The sequence below is a fragment of the Peromyscus maniculatus genome, chromosome 4 (genome assembly GCF_049852395.1).
Source record: "Peromyscus maniculatus bairdii isolate BWxNUB_F1_BW_parent chromosome 4, HU_Pman_BW_mat_3.1, whole genome shotgun sequence".
Taxonomy (NCBI): Eukaryota; Metazoa; Chordata; class Mammalia; order Rodentia; family Cricetidae; genus Peromyscus; species Peromyscus maniculatus.
The window spans coordinates 40088387-40109390 of record NC_134855.1 but is presented as its reverse complement, the minus strand read 5'-3'; the positions used below and the strand labels follow the sequence as shown (position 1 = coordinate 40109390).

At 36.7% G+C, this 21004-nt stretch overlaps 1 protein-coding gene across 9 annotated transcripts in view; it reads right to left on the bottom strand.

The window, feature by feature from the left end:
* Nucleotides 1-21004, bottom strand: part of Slc4a10 (solute carrier family 4 member 10) — a 279026-nt gene that overhangs the window by 58641 nt on the left and 199381 nt on the right. For all 9 annotated transcript variants that reach the window (XM_076569565.1, XM_076569563.1, XM_006984614.4 and 6 more), the window contains 6 exons: nucleotides 20457-20544; nucleotides 14654-14800; nucleotides 7347-7447; nucleotides 3941-4115; nucleotides 3203-3336; nucleotides 2562-2807 (listed from right to left, as the gene is read on the bottom strand). In XM_076569565.1, coding sequence (XP_076425680.1) covers nucleotides 2562-2807; nucleotides 3203-3336; nucleotides 3941-4115; nucleotides 7347-7447; nucleotides 14654-14800; nucleotides 20457-20544 — 891 coding nt within the window. The remainder of the gene's footprint in view (nucleotides 1-2561; nucleotides 2808-3202; nucleotides 3337-3940; nucleotides 4116-7346; nucleotides 7448-14653; nucleotides 14801-20456; nucleotides 20545-21004) is intronic.

Sequence of the window (21004 nt, the reverse complement as noted above, 5' to 3'; positions counted from 1 at the left end):
AGAGGAGTAGAGAGGTACAGGGGCAGGAGGGTAGTGGAGAAGAGTGGGAAGGAGAATCGACAAGACAACTTTTGTTTGAAAATTCCACTATGAAACCTAACAGTGTGTAGACTAACCAAAAATTAATTTTTAAGAAAGATTTGTTTTTTTAAGAATCAGAGATGGAAACATGGGGACATCAGGACCTGGGTCCCTTGTCTTTTGATCACCATGCTAAGTAAGGCCCATGGGTACAGTAAGCTTCACTTTCAGGCATCCATGTGTCATTAGTTGTATTTTTTGCTACCACCTGTCTGGCCCTCGTCATTTTTTTGACTCCTTGAAAGCTCTGACTCCGTGTTACTCACCCTGTCTCTGTCATCTCTGTGATTTCCTTTCTCTCGGCTTCCATTCCTCATTTCAAAGTGATTCTTTTACATCGTAAATTGTCCTACCAATGATCTCACTGCCCTCCCCAACAGGCATAGTTTTACTTCCTTGACACCCAATGGTCTAGGCATATACTTTCTCCAGTTCTTTACCACCTTCTCTTTTCTTAAGTTTTGGCTAAATGGCTTCTCATTCTACCTTCTCTCTCAATATAACAGTTTCTTAAAGCTAATAATGATCTTTTAAAAAGTTCTTTCCTTAATTTTGTTGGAACTCTCTTCTTCTCTAAAGATTTGTGATACATTCTTGTCTCTTGCCTTCTACAACTGTCGCCATTTTTAAACCTACATGCCCGGAATAACCTCCATGACTCTAACTTTAAGCTAATTACATTATCAAGGGCTCAACCCTCGCTTCTTAAGACTTTTCTTTCTGCGTGAAAGGATATTCAGCCATGTTTTTCAGTTTACATACCTAAGAAGTTGCTACCAAAGTTGCAAGAACAGTTGGTGCCTTCCTAGCACAGCTTTTACCTGCTTTATTTGTTCTACATGTTTTCTCTCAGACAAGTTATTAGTATTTGTCAATGCACTAAAAATTGTATCAAATTAATAATATCTGGACATCATTTCTGGCTTTACCACCATCATTCTGATTTCAAATGTTTTAAAGCTTTAGTGACTCTCCAAAGCCCTGGGCACGTCTTCTATGTGACCACCATCCCTATCCTACTCCTTAACGCTTTCCTCCAAAGTTCATGTCAAAGTGAGGTGCTCATCTGGTGTGGCACCTTAACATTCTGTACCAGTATCTCAATACAGCGTTCATCTCTTTATTCTGTCTCTCTATGTAAGAATATTATTCACTGTGGCTATACTATCTTCTAGTTTTGTGACTAGCATTAAATTATGACTGGTTTGAGACTGTAACCAGAGATAATTATGTATCCTAACAAAGATAACCAAATTCAGTTCTACTTTCTTTTCAATAAACATACCTGCTGGCATGGCTCAGCAGGTAAAGGTGCTTACACCAAGTCTGACAACCCGAGTTCACTGTCCAGAAAGAGTGAAAAGATGCTTTCATTGTCCTCTGACTGCCACATGTGCATTGTAGCCATGTCCTCACCAGTCCATCAGTCAATAAAAGGAATGCAAGCACGTGTCTGTATGATGTGTGATTCTGACCAAATTACTCTTTTATCTGCCTCTTCTTGAATGTCCAGGACATCCACCTATTTTCTTCATGGCCTTATTCACAATACCATCAATATTATTTTTATTTGGAAAATTATTCTACATGTAAATCTTGAATTTTCTTGCTTCCACCTAGAGGTACTTTGCTTTTCTCCAAAGGACAAGAAAATGTTAAATACTAAGAACCATGTCATTTTTTAACAATGAATCATTATCTCACTCTTTAAACGTTATAGCATTAAACTATTATTATGTAATTTTGACATCTAAGTGGTGCTGGTGGCTGGAATAGAGGTTAAAATGCCTGATAAAAAATACATCACTTCAAACATTTTCTCTGAGAAATTCCATATATAAATGGAACAAAAATCCTAAACTTAAATAAAAGTACTATTTACTGATCATATATATTCTATAGGTTCAGTGTCTGAGCAATTCCTGATTTCTAGTGTACCAAAATTTGAAAGCTCTAATTGCTCTTCAGTACTGAACTGTAATATCTTCTTCAGTAATTAATACTTAAAAATGTTTATCACAAATGTCCAAAAGCAAAATTAAACCTTAAGTTTGTTGTTTTCATCTGTTTTTAATCACAATTTCAAACTTCAAACTACTACAACTTAGAATTGAAGAGTTTCTTTCACTTAGTTACTTTAAATCTGAAGTTAAAAGAAAAGCAAAATGATACAGTTTGGAAAAACAAAACCAATCTGTATTTATATTGACTTGGTTAATGATGTGTTTATTTTATGAAACACTCGACAAACAGAGCTTTAGAACGATGTTCTTGGCAGAGATGCTGTAACAAGAACCCAAGGATCAGATGTGTGGCTGATTAGACGACTTAAAATCCTGTTCAGCTCTAAAAGTCAAGGATGTGGGTCATGAATCAATTTAAGGCATACTCTGTGCTGAGTAAGGTCGTCATATTTCTGAAACAATAGCAATATTTGAGAAAAGAAAAGCCTGGCAGCCAAGAGCAGAAATCGGACTTACGAGTACTGTGTCAGCAGTTCCAAATCGTTGTGCATATTGATTGGGTAGGCTTCACTGAGTTCAAACAATTTCTCCAGGGCTTCGTAGATAAAAATGATGCAAATAAGAGAAGCAAAAGCTTCTTCGGTAAACCGAGTGATATAGCAGACAAGGGAACTCGCATCAGTGGCCACGAGGATGATACACAGGGTTGCAGTCCAAAGTCCAATACTGGCTCGTAAAGACAAGTAGGACAGCCCATATTCTCTAGGAGAAATGGGAAAGTGTGGGAAGAAGGTCATTTTACAGCTTGCTACCATGTAAATAAGTGGAAATAAGCCCAGTTCAGGAAGTCAAAGTGAGTAACCACATCCCATGGTCTCTGAGCTCAAGACTTTGTCTATAGAGAAATCTAATGGGATAAGCTAATGGAGATTTTTTTTGGTGTTTAAAACCAAAGCTTATTTATTATAAATATTACATGTACGATATATGCATAAATCTTTTAATTTTTCCTTCATTTCGATTCAGAGACTAAAAAACAGAATCATACCAGCCAATTTTACTCCTCCCCACAGACCTCCAAAATTGATGCTGAGTGAAGAAAAAAAAAAAACCCACCAATGGAAAAGCATACAGCAGGCAAGAGTAATAATACTTACTTGCAAAATTTAAACAAAATCTTTTCGAACACCAAAACAGGTCCTGTACTGCCTAATATGGTAAGGGGCTGTCCACCAAAAAGAGAATAGGCTATCCCGGTCATAGATGCTCCGAAGAGGGATTCGATCGCACTCTGTGAAAAAAAAAATATGAATGGATCCATTACCTAAGCTAAACAGGCAGTCACTGTAATAGGTATAAACATTTCAAATATGTTGGCTCACATTTTTACCCTTTACCATGTTATTCCTAGCAACCCCGGGCAGAATATGGGAAATGAGGCTGAGAAAATGGCATGTGGTAATAGAAAATTAGTGACAGACACTGGGAAGTATAATTTATACCTTCTTGCTTCATTTTTTATTGCTTTACAAAAATATTTAAATATTTTCAGAGTCAGTGTCTAAACAGAACCATGGCTCAGATTTTTTTGAAAAATAGACTGAACTTAAAACTGATGTAGAATTTTAGATCAAGGGACGTGGCATCAGGCCATAGTCTTGTATAAGATTCAAAAATAAGTATTTCCAAGACATTCTTATTCCCAGATCACCAGCTCCATTAGCCATCTAGGAAATTCATAGGAAGTCTATTTGTTGGACCATGTATCAAATCTCTCTTCAAAACCCAAATCCAATGCTCACTTACATAACTACAAATCTTTAAAAAAAAAAAAAAAAAAGAAAAAGAAAAAAACAGATTAAGGTTCGAAGTTCAGAGAAAAGTGTAATACATACTATACGGCCTTCAGTTGCCTCTCCCAAGAGTCCTCCAAAGGTGATGACAGGAGACATGCACGCGCAGTAGAGAAACAGGAAAGATGCTAAACACTGCAGGCTGAAAGCATCTCTGAAGTCACTCCAGAAGAATGGAGCTTTTCTTTTGATATCTAATATAAGTCCCCCAAAAATCCTAAGACATGGGGGGAAAACACAATAGTGAAACCCAAAGATAAAAGCACATAAGTTAAAATGTGCATTTTGTTCTGTTGCCCGGTCACAGTAATATTTTCCATCAGCAGAGATGAGACCCATATTAGCCTACAATGCTGCATTATAATGACCTATAAGAATAGCTTTGCACTACTACAATACCCCAAATATCATGCCTACAACTAAAAAAAAAAACATCAGGGTTTCTCAAACAAGATCCAGGGATTCATCAAATTCAAATAATGAGATTCATAAGTTATTCCAATGTCTGTGTCATTTCTTTATTAACCCATAGCATCTAAACTCAGGCCTTCACTGTCAACCTTGGAAGTGTTTTCTAATATTTTGCCCTTAATTTAGCATAGCAGAAAATGAGACAGAGAGACAACTGGTCTTTGTGAATGCTAGTAGTAAACATCACCTTAATGAGAATAAAGCCGTGTTCAATCACAACTTCAGTCACCTAGTCCCTCTGCCAATAAAAAAAGCTCCCTCAACAAAAACTTGCCTAAGAGGACAACTAAATGGGTGTGTGAATATCAACATTCAATAGAGACAGACAGACTTTGAGGTTGTTTTTAGTTATAGAAAACTAAGACGTTAACCTAACATAATCAAACTAGATAAATGTTATTTGTATCTACTATTGCCAACACACATTCTAACACCTGTCAATTACAAGATAGTAATGACCTTTCCTGGAAATAATTCACTTATTCAGAATATGACAAAGAAAAACACCTTGAAACACTTCAAAGGGTTTTGTTTTTGGTTCAGGAGTTTTAAATTGTAAATTGATGCTTAAAATCTGAGTGCTAATGTTCTTTAATGTCTTAAGAATGGGACCAATAGTAAGTAGGGATTCTCATTATTTGAATATTTGATAACATTAAAATTTAATATTTGATATTAAAAGTTCATTTCATTCCATGGAATAAAGATGTGATTTTAAAGTAAGACTGCAATATGGTTCCTATGCAAAGGTCAATAATTAAAAACATATTTTTAAGCTGGACAGGGTAGCACATGACAATTGGCCCAGCTCTCCAGAGGCAGGAGGCAGAAGTGTTGTGAGTTCGAGGCCAATCTGGAACATACAGCAAGACCTTGTCTCAAAAAAAATTAATAAATCAAAAACCTGTGAGGTTCTGTAATTCTGAAATTATGCTGACTATTCTTAGATTATAAAAATTAAACTTTGGTTAGTTTATGAGTATTCTTTGTAGTATTATCTCAAAAATAATTGTTTTCTTAAGAATCAAGTTCTATTTGACCTTGAAATTATACTCAAAATAATTGATTTTTTTCATTCACTTATTTATTGTGTGTGTGTGTGTCTGTGTATCTGTGTATGTGTGTACCTGTCTGTGTGTGTGTCTGTCTGTGTGTGTGTCTGTGTGTGTGTTGTCAGAGGACAACTTGAGGGAGACAGCTCTCTGCTTCTATCATGTGGGTTCTAGGAATCACTCAGACAGTCAGGCTCGGCACTGAGCCATCTTGCCAGCCCTTTCCTATTATTTTAATTCCCCTGTTCTGATGGAGACACAATAATTGTCTATTAGTAACTATCTACTAATATGTGAGTGCAAAATCACTGTTTGTCTAGTGATTTCTTCAACCATAAATGATTGAGAAGAATAAATGTTTGAGACAAAAGGACGTTTGAAACTCAGAGATGCCTCCAGAGAACATGTGGACTGTACATATATATATACAAACTCTTACAGGCCACTCTAACTGTGTTTGGGAAAACATATGCATGTTAAATGCTGAATAGTTTCTATTTCTGAATAATATGTTACCTTGTCAAAGTCACAGTTCAAAGTAGATTTATTCTACTAGCATCCATTTATAATTTATACCTTACCTAGTTCTAAAAATAATTTGAGATAGTTATGAACTATTAATTAGTAATTAATATTTATAGTTCTGATAGCATTTTATATTAGACCACTCCTTTGTAATTAATCACTTATTAGATCATACATTAGTCTGAATAGTTGTTATATAGCTGTGTAATAAATGTGCTTTTATCGGTAAAGATCTAAATCCAGAAGTGGGAGTTCGTTACAGAAGAAAGTGCAAGAGCAGCCCAGATGTGCACCAGCAACTCCAGGAGAGCAGATGAGTAATGGATACTTCAAGTCATGTCAGCAACAGAATCTGTGGAAGAACTCTGGAGAAGCGAAGATACCGGATATTGGTGACCTGGGAGGATTTAGGAAGCAGTAAGGAAAGTGAACTCGAAAAAAAATCTAAGCTATGTGGCATGTTACACCTGAGAGAAAAAGAAAAAAAATACACCACCACCAAAAATAAAAAGACTGTATTTGAAAGTATGAAAGCAAACAGGATGAGTACCAATGCTTCCAGTGAAGGAAAAAGGAAAAACTTGAACCGTCTAAAAATAGGTAGGAAGCCAAGGAAGAGGCTAATGGACATTTCCTCAGAAACAAACAGCAGTCAAGGGAAAACACAGAATTAAAATGGAGAGTTGTCAGGAACTGGAAAGTCAGCTCGGTGGGCAGGAATACTGCAAGCAGTACAGAGAATGGCCCAAGGGGGGACCACCATTCCTACAAAGCCTTGGCAACTGTCTTTAATTATAGGGAGGCTGTCCACACAAGTTCCCTGAAGAGACATCCACCCAAGGGTTTCTGATTTTCTCCTCACACATTGCTTGCAGAAAGACAAGCTGTCAAAAACCCATAAAAAAACATTTTATGAAATAAATTGAAGCTTTCATCTCTTCAAAGGTGTGTGATTAGAAAAATAAATCATATAGCTCTTTCAAATCACAGGCATAATAATAAAAACCACCATTACATACACCCTACTAGCATCTAATGAGGTAAGGTCTACAAGACTTAATTCTTGGTATTTAGTTTTATTTCCATCTTGAACTTGAAGCTTTCGACAAGCTGTTTTGGAAGCATCAACTGACAGTTTTCTTAGATTCATTCTAAGACTCTGTGAATGTATTTTCTGCTTCACAAAATGAAAGACTAGGATAAGATGGAATGGGGTAGCCACTGCTCTGTTTTAACAGTAGTGACAATCATTACTCACTTCAGAGAAAACAAATTAATTGGCATTTCACTCTCAAAGGGTAGCTATTAAAAGTATGAAATAAATTAGGTCTAGAAACAACAATTCCCGACAGATAAGAACAACACACCATGTAGGTCCCATACAAGCGGTTCTCACTAACCTTCCGGTTCGCTGGAGCTCGGGGCCGCTATGTCCTCCGTGTGGCTCAGCTTCCCCATGAGCTGCTGTTCCATTTGGTACAGCAGGAATCTTCCTCTTCTCCTGCAGGGAAGTTTTTGGTGGTGCACATTTCACTGTAAGGCCAGGCATTAATGACAAAAACTCTCCCCGCCCCCCGTAAAGCCACGTATAGAAGGGCTAAGACCACAGGTTCCGTGACTTAGTAGCTGCTTAACCTTTGAAAATCCATCCAGTCCCCTAAAGCTTTCATCTTCCCTCATCACTGGGGAAGACAACAGTTCCTATTTCACAGTATGGATGAAGTAGATGAGTGATGGGCATTTTTTAATTCTTACCCCTACCAGTGTTAAGGTGCCCTATTTTGTGCCATACATTGATATAAATACCATAGCTGCAAAGGTATGCAGAAAATATCAGTGTTTGAGGGCTGAGATACACACAGCCCACTGTATAGGTGCTTGTCTATCATGTCTAAGTCCCTGAATTCAATTTCTATCATAAAAGAAAGAGAAGAAAGGAAAAATATCTAGAACTTCACTATTTTTAAGTATTATTGTCTTTATTTCTCTATATCATGTCTTTCTAGAAAGGGATACTTTATGCTACAAGTTTTCATGACTCATAGATGCAATACTATTACTAAAGGAAGCTTCTGTATGAACCAATAGCAAATAAACTGAGGTTTATGTAAATGTTATTTCCCTCAGATTAATTCCACTTTACTTTTGTCACTGACAGAGATATTTGAAATAAACAAATCAGAAAGCACTCCCTAAAATTCTACCTCTCGTCATCTTAGATTACATCAATGTATTTAAAAGTACTTAAAAGAATGATAAAGAACTTCTAAGTTGTATAATTCAAATTAGTACTTGACTGTCATTCTAAACTAGAATCAGTATGAATATGAAGCACAAAATTAATACATTAGTTTATTTTATTCACAAGATAATATTTAGATAGAATGATATATGTTTCACCTAAAACAAAATCTATTTTTTGTATTAAGCACAATATAGGAAAGTTCATTAGTATTTCTACAGTTTCTACAGGTCTATGTAAAGATGCACTAGACTAAAGTTTAAAGATAAAAGAGAAGATATATTTCAACTAATGAGGGGCTTATCTTGACAGGTAAATATAAAACATTTACAAAGTGATTTAAGAGTAGCCATCATTATTTACTTCCAATTACCTAGGAAAACATGTCATAGCTTCTATAGTTCTCAGAAAACAAGTGATAATATCTGGCCATTTGGGAAAATGTTCCCCTTTGGATAATTTAACTTTTGCTTTACAAGTTTAAAGAGCCATATGTTGATAAAATAGATAAGTAATTAAGATATTAACGCTATTTTTTTTTTTTTTTTTTTTTTTTTTTTTTTTTTTTTTTTTGGTTTTTCGAGACAGGGTTTCTCTGTGTAGCTTTGCGCCTTTCCTGGAACTCACTTGGTAGCCCAGGCTGGCCTCGAACTCACAGAGATCCGACTGCCTCTGCCTCCCAAGTGCTGGGATTAAAGGCGTGCGCCACCACCGCCCGGCTTATTAACGCTATTTTAAAGTACATGTTTTCTCAAGGAGTAAAATGCATTGGAAAATGTAATATGTGTAAATAATATCAATAAATATCCTTAAGAAATAGAACCTATTTCAGTTCTGAAACAAACACAAGTATTTTTTGTGAAAGACCCCTAAAGTATACCAGTAGATAAATTAGGCCTGTAGAGCATATATTCTCCTAGGAAATACAAAAAAAATTAAAAATTAAATATTTAATTCTACATTATTTTAGAAAGAAGGAGATCTATGGGAAAAATATTTGCATGAACACAAAGTGTCTGAGGTGACTGAGAGGGAAGGCAAGGGTGGCAATTATAGATTGAGTTTTCACATAGGCCCTGTGGGAAAGGGCCACTTGAGAAAACCCCAGGGAGATGAGAGAAATAATTGGAGGATACCAAGAAAGACAAACCAGCCAGTGCTGGTCTTGAGGATCAGAATGCCTGGAAGGTTTGAAGAACACAAGTAAGAGAATGGTAGAGATATAGCCCCAGAAGAAAAGGGAGGTGATGGTATAGATACTTAATAAATACTTAATAATACTTAGTACTTAACAAGCCTATCTATCTGGATTTTATTCTCCATGAAATGAACAATATTTACAAGATTTTGAAGAAAGAAATGATATAACAGAACTTGGGATTACTTTGACTATGATGTTGAGGAGAGCTTCCAGGACACAGAATGAAGCAATCAGTTAGGGAGCTATTTCATAAATCCATGAGGATGGTGATGGAAGGTTGAATCAGGGTGGTCACAGTGAGAAATAGTGTAAGTATCAATAAACACTAAAGGCAAAGCCAACAGAATTCTCTGGAAGAATAGATATAAGATATGAGATGAAATAATAGATTGCTTGGGCCTGCTCAATTATAAGAATGTATTTATCTGTTAATTAAGATTGGAAGATACAATTACAATTGACATTAAGGAAAACTCAGATGCTTATATACTCCTGGAAACATACCATTTGTTTCTTGTCTTAAAATTGTAATTACAAAAATAGAGAAAGATAAAGAAATGAGACTGTATACAATTTGGCTTAAAATTTCAAAATGTTCAGTTTAGATACCTAGCAAATATTCAAGTGGAGACATAAAATAGGAAGATGAACAATACTTGAGTTCAGTTTAGAAAATAAATTTGGACAAAGGTTTAAAATTCTAAGATTGGATGATATTACTGAGAACATGAGTACAGAAAGCAGAAAAAGTGAATAGAGAAAACATGGTTATGGTTTAAGTAATAGTCTCAACATAAGGAAATCAGAGAGAAGTGGAAGAACCGGTAAATAATAAAAATAATTACCTGGTAAGGACTGACTCCAGAGACTGTAGAAACGCCAAGAGACTGTTGTTTAGGAGCTAAGAGAGTACACTAAACATAAGGGCATCACCCATTCTATCAAACGTTGCTATTCCTACTCTACGTGCAATATAGACCAATAAATTACAATTTTCTTTATTCGTTGTGGATGGCACTAATGCCAATAATTAGTTTAGTGGATGAAAGTGGGTGGGGAGCCTATTGGGATCGGCATTTAGGGAGAAGTGGATAAAAGGTAGTAGAGACATATAGTATAGAGAACTTCTCTACAACATTCGATTGCAAAGGAAAACAAAATGTGTAACTGACAATAGTCACAATATCAAAGCAGTTATTTTTAAAAGATTGTGACTTGACAGTATGTTAATAAAATGATATAACGCAGAACAAAGGACTGATACAATGATGAAAGAAGGAGTCTTGACAAAGCAAAGTCCTTGAGCAGATGCATAGAGATGGGATCTGGTGCACAACTGGAATGCTAACTTTCATCAGAAGCGAGGTAGAGAAGGCTGAGCTGACAAACAAATGTGCTGGTGAGAACCTATGAAAGATATTTCTGACTGTTACAAAATTTTAATGAAACTGAGAAACAGGAAACATGTAGCAGTCAGGGTCACAGAGGGGATGCTAAAAATTCAAGAGAGAACAGGTGTGAGCTGATCACTTACAAAGAGTGAGTGGACTTGGGAAGGATGGGATGGTGAACATGTAGCATGAAGGGCCCATTTGAGCCCTATGAGCTTTAAATGATGGGAAGTTAGTCAATGAAGTCATACTTTTCCCTTCTGCTTTGACAGCAACAGTGTGGGCACATAGTAAAATGTGAATCCTCACAGAGTTGTGATTTTGACAACCAAGTACATGACCTGAAGAGAACAAAGAAGATGAAGGAACATATAAGAAAGTGATTACAATGGCTGACACAGGAGGCTAAAGAAGAATTTCAGGCTCATCTCTGGAGATGACAGGCTGTCCTTTTCTTTAACTGAAAGGGAAATGTATTAAAAATGCTGTCATCTTTACATTTCAAAAGAATGAAAACACAGAAATTATTTGATGAGGTTAACATTATTTAAATGAGTGTGAATTCAAGGTGCTTAATATATGCTAATTAATTTTGTTCCCTTAATAAAAGAAAATACAGCTTGTATGATCTAGTATTTAAATATAGCACAGTTTTAAAATAATATTATAATGAAGTACACAATGTATATATAATTCATACTCTTTGGATAAAATCTTTCATTCTAATATGATAGCCTTTAAACATGTGTCTATACAAATTTATATTAATTGCAGTAGCCACATTACTAGCATTTAATATAGTAGCTTGTTGATTAGGGGGCATCACTATAGAATGCTTCCTCTATTGGAGAAATTCTATTGAGCAGTTCTGAAACAAAGCATCAGGACTGAGAGGATAAAGCATTTACTCAAGATCAAACAAACACACAACGGCAGAACCTAGGCACTAGAATCCCTGATTCAATGTTCTTTGTATTGCTATCTCCCAATACATGGAATTTGCTAATACTTATTTTCTCATAAAAATAATAGGAAATACAGATTTCCCACCATTTACCTTTTGCCTCAAAAACACCATTCCTTAAAGCCAGGATAGTTAAAAATTTATTTACTTTTAACTTTTCAAGATTAATTGGTGTTACAGTGAGTTACAAAGTCTAACTCTCAATATCTTAATAGTTTTATTACACTTATCCAAATATCATTAGAATTTTTCTATCATTTTAGAAATCATCATGTTGTCATTTCTAATATCAGTGCAGAGACATGTATGTGTAGAGAATTGAGAAAGCCCTTATAATCACTTGCTAAACTACGGTTAAGTAATACATTTGCCAGTTTGCTGCCGCCTCCCCCTTTGTTTTGTTTTTTTGAGACAGGGTTTCTCTGTGTAGCTTTGGAACCTGTCCTTGAATTCAATCTGGAGACCAGGCTGGCCTCGAACTCACAGAGATCCACTTGCCTTTGCCTCCCCAGAGCTGGGTTTAAAGGCGTGCACCACTACCCAGCTCAGTTTGCCCACTCTAACTGACCTGAAAATCTAAGTCCAGGGTTGGGTGTGTAGGCCCACCTCTCACTTCAGTCAGAACATCAGAGTCGGACTAGGTTCGACTCTGCAGGACCAAGGCCAAAGGCAAGTGGAAGAATGTGGGAGGCAGATCCCACAGGAACCGAGAGGCCATAAGAAAAGAGGGCTTTGCATCATTATCATCATTATTTGGCCATCATTATCAAGTCATGCCTGAGATAAGAAAATGCCCTAATTAACAACATTCTTTATTATTTCCTTCTGTAATATAGGATAGGTAAAATACACATTTGATTTGCATAGACAGAATTAAAGAAATTATATCATACATGAAAGGATACAAACATAAGAATCATGATGAAAAGCTTTTCCCAATTTCCACTGTGACTTGTAGTAATAGGGAGTTTGTACAAAACATGATTAATCCTCCTTCTCGTGTTCCTAATCTTTGTCAACTTTCAGAACACTGAAAATAATGGGCTTTATCTCGGGCTACATTTTATGCTGTTATTAAATTTAATATTTCCCCAATGTAATATCTTTTATGTTGGGCCTGAAATATTTCCAGGCTCATGAGACTTATTTAGGGCTCATGATAAAAATGCCAAATTTCTCAACGTGTTAGGTCTTATCAAGAACATTTTGTAAATTAATGTTTATGCTTTCTTGGAATAGCTTAAGATTTAATTCCAAGAATGGTGGTGCATTGCATAATTTTAGGGACAAGAATTTAAAGGGAACTGAAATTGCCAGTAGCCACGTCAGGCGGTCAGCAGGTGATGATTTAGGTTCAGGGTGTCTGCCCACCAGGAGGCAACCTCCTAGTGGGTAATTCTTGAGTAGGCAAGGCCCCCAAGACTACACCCTGGAATGTCTTTTGATTCTGCTATGCCTTTGCATACTTGATGTTGCTAACTTTCTCTGATATCTGGCATGGTTGAACTGGGTGTGGGGAAATTCCCCACTGCCTGTAAGATAATGTGTTTATCCATGCAAACATCCCTTCTGCTGGGCATTCTTAGCTGCAAATTATTATGATTATGACTTCCTAGGCTGTACCATCTAATTGATAATAATAACACTAGCTTATATAGAGCTTTGATGAATAAAAGTATATACAAAGATATGTTTCACATCTAGGCCCATGAGTTCCAACTAAGGAGGTGCTTTAGATCACAGCTTAGGTTAATGATTAAGAAGAACAATTGAAATTCCTCAGGAGCCAAACTGGCTCTAATTCTCTGCTGAAAAGCAGTCACAAGTTTTTGGTGTGCATCATTAGTTGAAACAAAGCCTTGCAATGACTTCAGGTTAGAACAGATGTTCTGACAATAACTTTAAGATGAAAAGAACCACAGAAAACAATCTAATGTCCATAGGACCCATAGCTAAGGTTAAAAATACAAAGCGTCCAACTGTTAAGGTTGGTTGTTGATCAAATGTCATGATTAACTCCTTGTACCCATTCCTGCCCTCAATGTCCTGACATAAGAGGCTATTGATAAACAGGTATGCACACTGAGGATCTAAACTACAGCTGACTGACTGTCTTTTATGTACAAAAGTTTTAGGTTTGTGATTCCTTTATAAGATTATAAATTAGACAGTAGAATTCTTTCTTGGTAGCCTTGGCATGCAGCCTGCCAGCAAAGGAGTTGTCTATGAAAAGATGCTCTCTGTCTGCTCATGCTCTGTTGATCTGCAATAAGTTACTTAGACGTAAATGTATATGAGAAATTGGAATGACTTTGGTTTTAATTATGTAAGGGAGATTAAAAATATGTTATCTGTACTCTGTAGGAATTTAGCAAAATCAATGTACGAGATAGAGGTTAAAATGAACAGATATTTTTTAGAAGTACCTTGACCTTGAAGAATCCTTGTAGAAAACAATGATTGTTTGCTGAGGGGGCCTTTCCACCATCCTATGACCTTGGTCACAACACACCTCAGTATACCTGAGGCTCTTGTATTATTGTGTATTGCACATAGTGCATAATGAAGGACTACAGTCATGGAGGCATATGATGCTCCCCTTTAGTAAGTCATGTAGATTAAGGTTAGGGACCTTTGTATGAGGAAATACTTATGTAATAATCTATAAATACACTTTTGTAGGGCTGTTCCCAGCTGGAAGTCAGCCAAACCCAAGTCAGCCGAGTCCGAGCCAGTCAGTCCATCAGAAGAGGCTGATGAATAAAGAAGGAAATGATCAAGAGAATGTGTGGGTGTCTGTTTTCGTAACCCCCTCAGATAGTAAAGTCCAAGCTTTACCAGTGCTGTGGATTCCCTTCGAGCCCTGAGCTGCCTAGAAGCTGGTCAAGAATGTTTTCAAATATACCTACCTGGGAAGGAACATTTTTAGGAGGTTCTATCCGGATACTTGGGTCCCATTCTCCAGGAGGGAGAACTGTGACCTGGTCCAGAAACTCATCAATCCCTGACACCAAGTCATTTCGGTCTTTAGCTTTGTAAGCAACATCATGAAATACCTACAGAAGAAAAGCAGTAGCACATAATAACCTATTAAAAACATTAGTAGAATTAATATAATAAAAATTGCCATCCTACCAAAAACAATCAGATTTAATGCAGTGCCCATCAAAATTACAACACAATTATTCACAGACCTTGGAAGGAGAATTTTCAGCTTCATATATATATGGAAACACAAAATACCCGGGATAGTTAAAACAATCCTGACTAATCAAAGAATTATGTGTGTGGGGGCGTGGCGGGTGATATCATATCATCATCTCCAATTTCAAGTTGTACTACAAAGCTATCATAATAAAAAAAAGCATGACACTGGCATAAAAACAGACATTTTAATCAATGGAATCAAGTTGAAGACCCAGACACAAATCCACACACCTATGGACATGTGGTTTTTAATAAAGAAGCCAGAAATACACACTGGGGAAAAAAAGACATCTTCAACAAAGGGTACTGGTCAAACTGGATGGCTTCATGAAGAAGAATCCAAATAGATCCATTTTATCATGCTGCATAAAACTCAACTGGAAATGGATCAAAGACCTCAATATAAAGCCAGATACACTGAATCTCTCAGAAAAGTAGGGTATAGCCTTGAACTCAATAGCACACAGGAGAAGACTTTCTGAACAGAACACCATCAGCACAGGCACTAAGATCAACAATTAATAGATGGGACCTCATGAGACTGAAAGGTTTCTGTAAGGCAAAGGACACTGTCAATCAAGCAAAGCAGCAGCCTGCATAATGGGAAAAGATTTTCACCAATTACACATCAAGTACAGGGCTCATATCCAAAATATAAAAAGAACCAAAGAAGCTAGATAACAAGAAAATAAATAAACCAATTAAAAATGGGGTACAGATCTAAACAGAGAATACTCAATAGAGGAAACTCAAGTGGCTGAGAAATAGTTAAAGAAATGTTCAACATCCTTAGCCATTATGGAAATGCAAATCAAAACTACTTTGGGATTCCATTGTATACCTGTCAGAATGGCTAAGATCAGTAAAACAAGTGGCAGCTCATGCTGATGAGGATATGGAGAAAGGGGAATACTCTTCCATTGCTGGTGGGAATGCTAACTTATACAGGCACTATTGAAATCCATGTGGTGGTTACCAGGAAGACAAGAGTTGATGTACTTTGAGATACAGTTGTAACACCGTTGGTCATATACCTAAAGGATGCTTCATCCTACTATAAGGACACTTGCTCAGGCATGTTCATTGCTGCTCTATTCATAATAGCCATAAATTAGAAACAACCTTGATGTCCCACAACAGAAGAACAGATAAAGAAAATGTGACACATTTCCTTTACAAATAGAGTATTACTCAGCCATTTTAAAAAAAAATGAAATCATGAAATTTGCAGGTAAATGGGTGGAACTAGAAAAAAAACTTGAGTAAGACACCTCAGATCCAGAAAGACAAATAAGTTGTGTGTTCACTTCTTTGTGGATATTAGCTGTTAACTCAATGATAAATACGCTACAATCCATAGAGCCACAGAGGTTAGGTATAGAGTAAGGGACTGGGGTGGAGGTGCAGACAGATCTCCCTATGAAATGGAAATACAATAGATTGTTGTGGATGGACTGGGGCTGCTGAAATGGGAGACCAAGTGGGGAAGGGGAGGGAGAGGACAACAAGAGAAGGCATGCAGAGAGAGACTGAGGGCCATTTGAGGGGTGGTATGGAAACCTGACACAGTAGAAAATCCTAGAATATATACACATATGAAGGTGATCTAAATGAAATCACTAAATAATGAGTGAGACAGAGCACCTCAATTGGTTATCTCTTGTCACCAAATGAAGCTTCCAGCCCTAGGACTGGGTCACATCTAATTGAGTTGTTGACCAAATGGGTCCCATGGGAATCCCCAAATAACCCAGACTGTTGCCAAGACAGTTTTCTCTTCACAAACTGATGGCAAGGCCCCTTAATTGACATTGCTGAAGACAACCCCGACATAGCTCCATTGAACATGGAGAGGTTGAGCTGGTGCCTGCATAGCCTTCCCCAGCTAGCAGCCTTGGTACAGGAAGGTACTCTGCATGTCACCAAAAGAGAAAAGCAAACACCAACTCAGCCACAAACCCTTTGATCCACAATGGTATCCTACCTGAAAGACATGCTAGGGCAATGGTGGCATAAAGCTTGATGGAGTAACCTACCAATATCTGATTTAACTTAAGGCCTACTCCATGGGATGGATCCATGCCTGACACTGCTTGGGTGACCAACAACCTGGCACTAGATAGCCCAGTCTTTCAATCCTTTCTTCTATATCATTCCTGAGCATTAGACGTTGGGTTGCATTGTAGATGTGCCCTCCACAGTCATTTATTGTCTGCCTTATGATCAGTTATGGATCTCTGTAATAGTCTCCATCTGTTGTAAAAGTGTCATTGATGAAGGATAATAGCTACATTTATTTTTTTAAAGCACGGGTTTTCCTTGTATAAACCACTGATTTTAAGATTCAGAATATCCTTATGATGATTTTGTAAGCAAAATAATTATATTAAATAATAGAAACATGTAATAAAAGAAATCTAATCTGAACAAGTGATTTATACAGGGAAAATGGGCAAAATAGGTATAATGGCATTTAGTTGGGATGGGAGAGAGGAGTCAACACTGAAGGAGAGAGAAAAAAGTAAAATAATGCTAAGAGGATCTGCAAGTGCATTAGGAATCATATTCTTTGTTAATCAAAGTTATATACAACACAGGCAAATATATATATATATATATATATATATATATATATATATATATATATATATGCAGTTCAAATACAATGATCCCACTTGGGTTGACAATAATACCCCTGGAACCATAGACTATCTCACAAAAACCCAGTACCAGGCATGAGAAACATCCATTTATGTTGTTAGTCAGGGAATCCAAGAGACTCCACAAACAATATAAGATATTGCTGTTGCCCTTGGTTGCCTTCCAAAGGCTGAAGATAAATCCCTATTGCTTAAGAGAACATGCACTTCAGCTACCAGGACCAGATGCTCTGAGATGAATCTGATCTGAAAGTCTCCTCACTGAGAACTAGCTTCCATAGCACTGACAAGTGACTTGCATCCTTCTAAAGGAGGAAGGCAACCTGTAGTGCTATCCAGCTGCAATATCTATGAACCACAACAACACCCAGCATGCCCTGATAACACTAAGGGTGCAACAGTGCCATTCATATCTTACTGATTAACAGAAGTGAAATCATGCCTTTTGCTGGGAACCTAGCCAACCAGCCAGGGCTAGTGCAGTAGCAGATCTTATAAGAGAACCTACTATTGCTACTTTACTAAAGCAGCATAATTCCTAAATCTAAATATCTATCTTATATCCACAGATAAGTGGAGCTTTCATCAAAGAAAGTTTTTTTTTTTTTTTTCTCTTTTCAATAGGAGACTGTAATGTGATCCCTTTTCAGTCTGAGGATCCAGAAAGGTGAGTCACTAGTGGCTGCTCTTTTTCTTCTCTGATCTTTCAGGTTATTACCCCAATATTTGACTCCTGGATTTTATTGATAAGACTAATTGGGTTCTCACAACAAGAGACCATTATATAAAACTACAATTGGTTAAAACTGACTCTGAATGAAATAGGAGGCCATTTGAGGGCTTTGAACACAAGAGGGATTGCTCTAACCATTGTGTTACTAGTAAAATGAAACAAAGCAAGAGCAAAAAGATAGTTTCTGTAACAGACTTATGCAGTGGTGGGACCCTTGTGAGAAGAGCAAAAGCTTGTCGATGGGGAAGCCAGACACAAACCATGCAGAAAGGGAGACATGGTTGGATTCTGGACACATTGTCCGAGTCTAGAAGGGTTAGTTATGGACTGGGTGTGGATGTGAAACCAAGGTGTCAAGAATGACTGGAGGGTGACTCTGGGATTCAGTTCCCTACTCAAACTCTTCCACTTGTTTCCCAGGTCAGTCTAAGTTCTTTTGTGATAAACCAGTGTGCTGTGGGATGGTCTGTATGTCAAATTACTCTGATTGGGCAATAAATAAAACACTGATTGGCCAGTAGCTAGGCAGGAAGTATAGGTGGGACTAACAGAGAAGAGAAAAGAAAGAACAGGAAGGCTGAAGGAGTCACTGCCAGCCGCCACCATGACAAGCAGCATGTGAAGATGCCAGTAAGCCACGAGCCACGTGGCAAGGTATAGATTTATGGAAATGGATTAATTTAAGCTATAAGAACAGTTAGCAAGAAGCCTGCCATGGCCATACAGTTTGTAAGTAATATAAGCATCTGTGTGTTTATTTTATAAGTGGGCTGTCGGACTGCTGGGGCTTGGCGGACCCAGAGTGAAAACTCTAGCTACACCAGTGTCCTGTATAATTGGTCTGTTCTCTCTCTGGCCTCATTCCTGCTAAGTCTTTTTTGTTATAAATGTCCCATGTGATCCAGGCATATTCCCATCTCAATGTCCTTGTTTATTTTGGGCTCTCTTGAGTCCTCTTGAACTTAGGAAGCTCCTCATGCCACCTCTATCTCCATTCATTGCTCTTGTGATTTTTTCCATGGTACTTATTTCCACATACTGTACATTTAACTTCTATGTCACTCCATCTTTCAAATATTTTGTCAATGAATGAAAAAGCTTTTGTCCATATTTTTATCCACTAACTGCACAAGTGCTGATATGTAGTTCACATCCAATAAATATCTAAATATATTAACAATCACCAATCACCACCCTCCAACTCCTTCCACATGCTCCTCTCAAATTCATGGCCTCTTTTAATATATTATTATTGTTACATATATAAATGAACACATATATTAATATAATATGCCAAGTCTATTTAGTGTTGCTTGTGTGTACATTTTCAGGGATGATCACTTATTGCGTAGCTGAGGTTAGCCCTGAGAAAGACTAAGTCTCTCTCTGTAGTTCTTTGTCAAGGTATAGGGGCCCCTGAGACCACCTTCCTTCATGCTAGCTTATCTATTGGTGTTCTGTTCACATCTTGTTGATCAGCCATATTGGTGAGTTAACATTGGTTCAGATTTTTAAGATCTTACATTTTGAGATATCACTCTGAGAAGTTAAAGAAAGCTTTCTATAACCCAAAATAGAACTGCAAAGTTTTCTTTCTTTACAAAAAAAAATATTTGCATAATGGAGATCAGCAACCCCTTAAAATCCATCTACACCTCCATTAATAGTTTTAAGATCACAAAGTTAGAATATCTATATCTACATCAGGCAATTGCAGAGAACTTGCAGAGTTTGCCCAGCTTTTTGATGTTATATATTCTATGCATCTTAACTACTAGTTTTTATTGAGACAGCAAAGTAATTTTCCCCCAAATTTTCTATGCTATTAACATATAAGTAGTGCTTACAATGTTGGCATATGTACTGTGTTGAAAATACAAATATATTATAAATGTTTAACAGTTTTTATGACCATGTAAGCTCTCAAAAATTATTCATGGCTTTAATTTATCCTTTTGGATAAATTTTATTCAAGTAAAGTTGCTGGTGAAAACTTGGGAAAAGGGGATTCAACACAGAAAAATATTATTCCCAGAAAACTATCATGAAATGAACCCCCAAATCTAGGTATATCTTGTGAGGAAAATATTCCTTAGAAACATGAATAAATACCTCATCAGTCATTAAGGTTGCAATTGACCTGCCGATCTCATGGTACTGTTGACCCTTTCCCAGGGGTCCCAGAAGAATGAACAGAAATCTGTAATTAAGAAGAAAAAAACTCAGGCTAGAAATGTAACAAACTTAGTAGAACAGAGTCACCAATCTCAATGGAATTAGTCAAAGTGAAGACTTTGATGTGAAATGTTTCTGTAATTTCTTATGATTATGTAATGTTCATTATGATTTTCTATGTAATTTCTTATGATTATGTAATGTTCATGTAAGGTAATGTATGTAATTTTCATGTAATGTTCATGTATGTAATTTTCATGTAATGTTCATGTAATGTAATGTATGTAATTTCTTATGATTATGTAATGTTCATTATGATTTTGAAATGTTTTACAGTTGAGACATCATCAAGCAATGAGAATACTGAGTTGTTTTAAACACCAGGGTTTATGCATTTAGCTGTCTACACAGCCTATGCATCTGTGACTAGGAATTTTAAAGATTGTATGTCCTTAGAAGAGGAAGATAGGAAAATTAAATCTTTC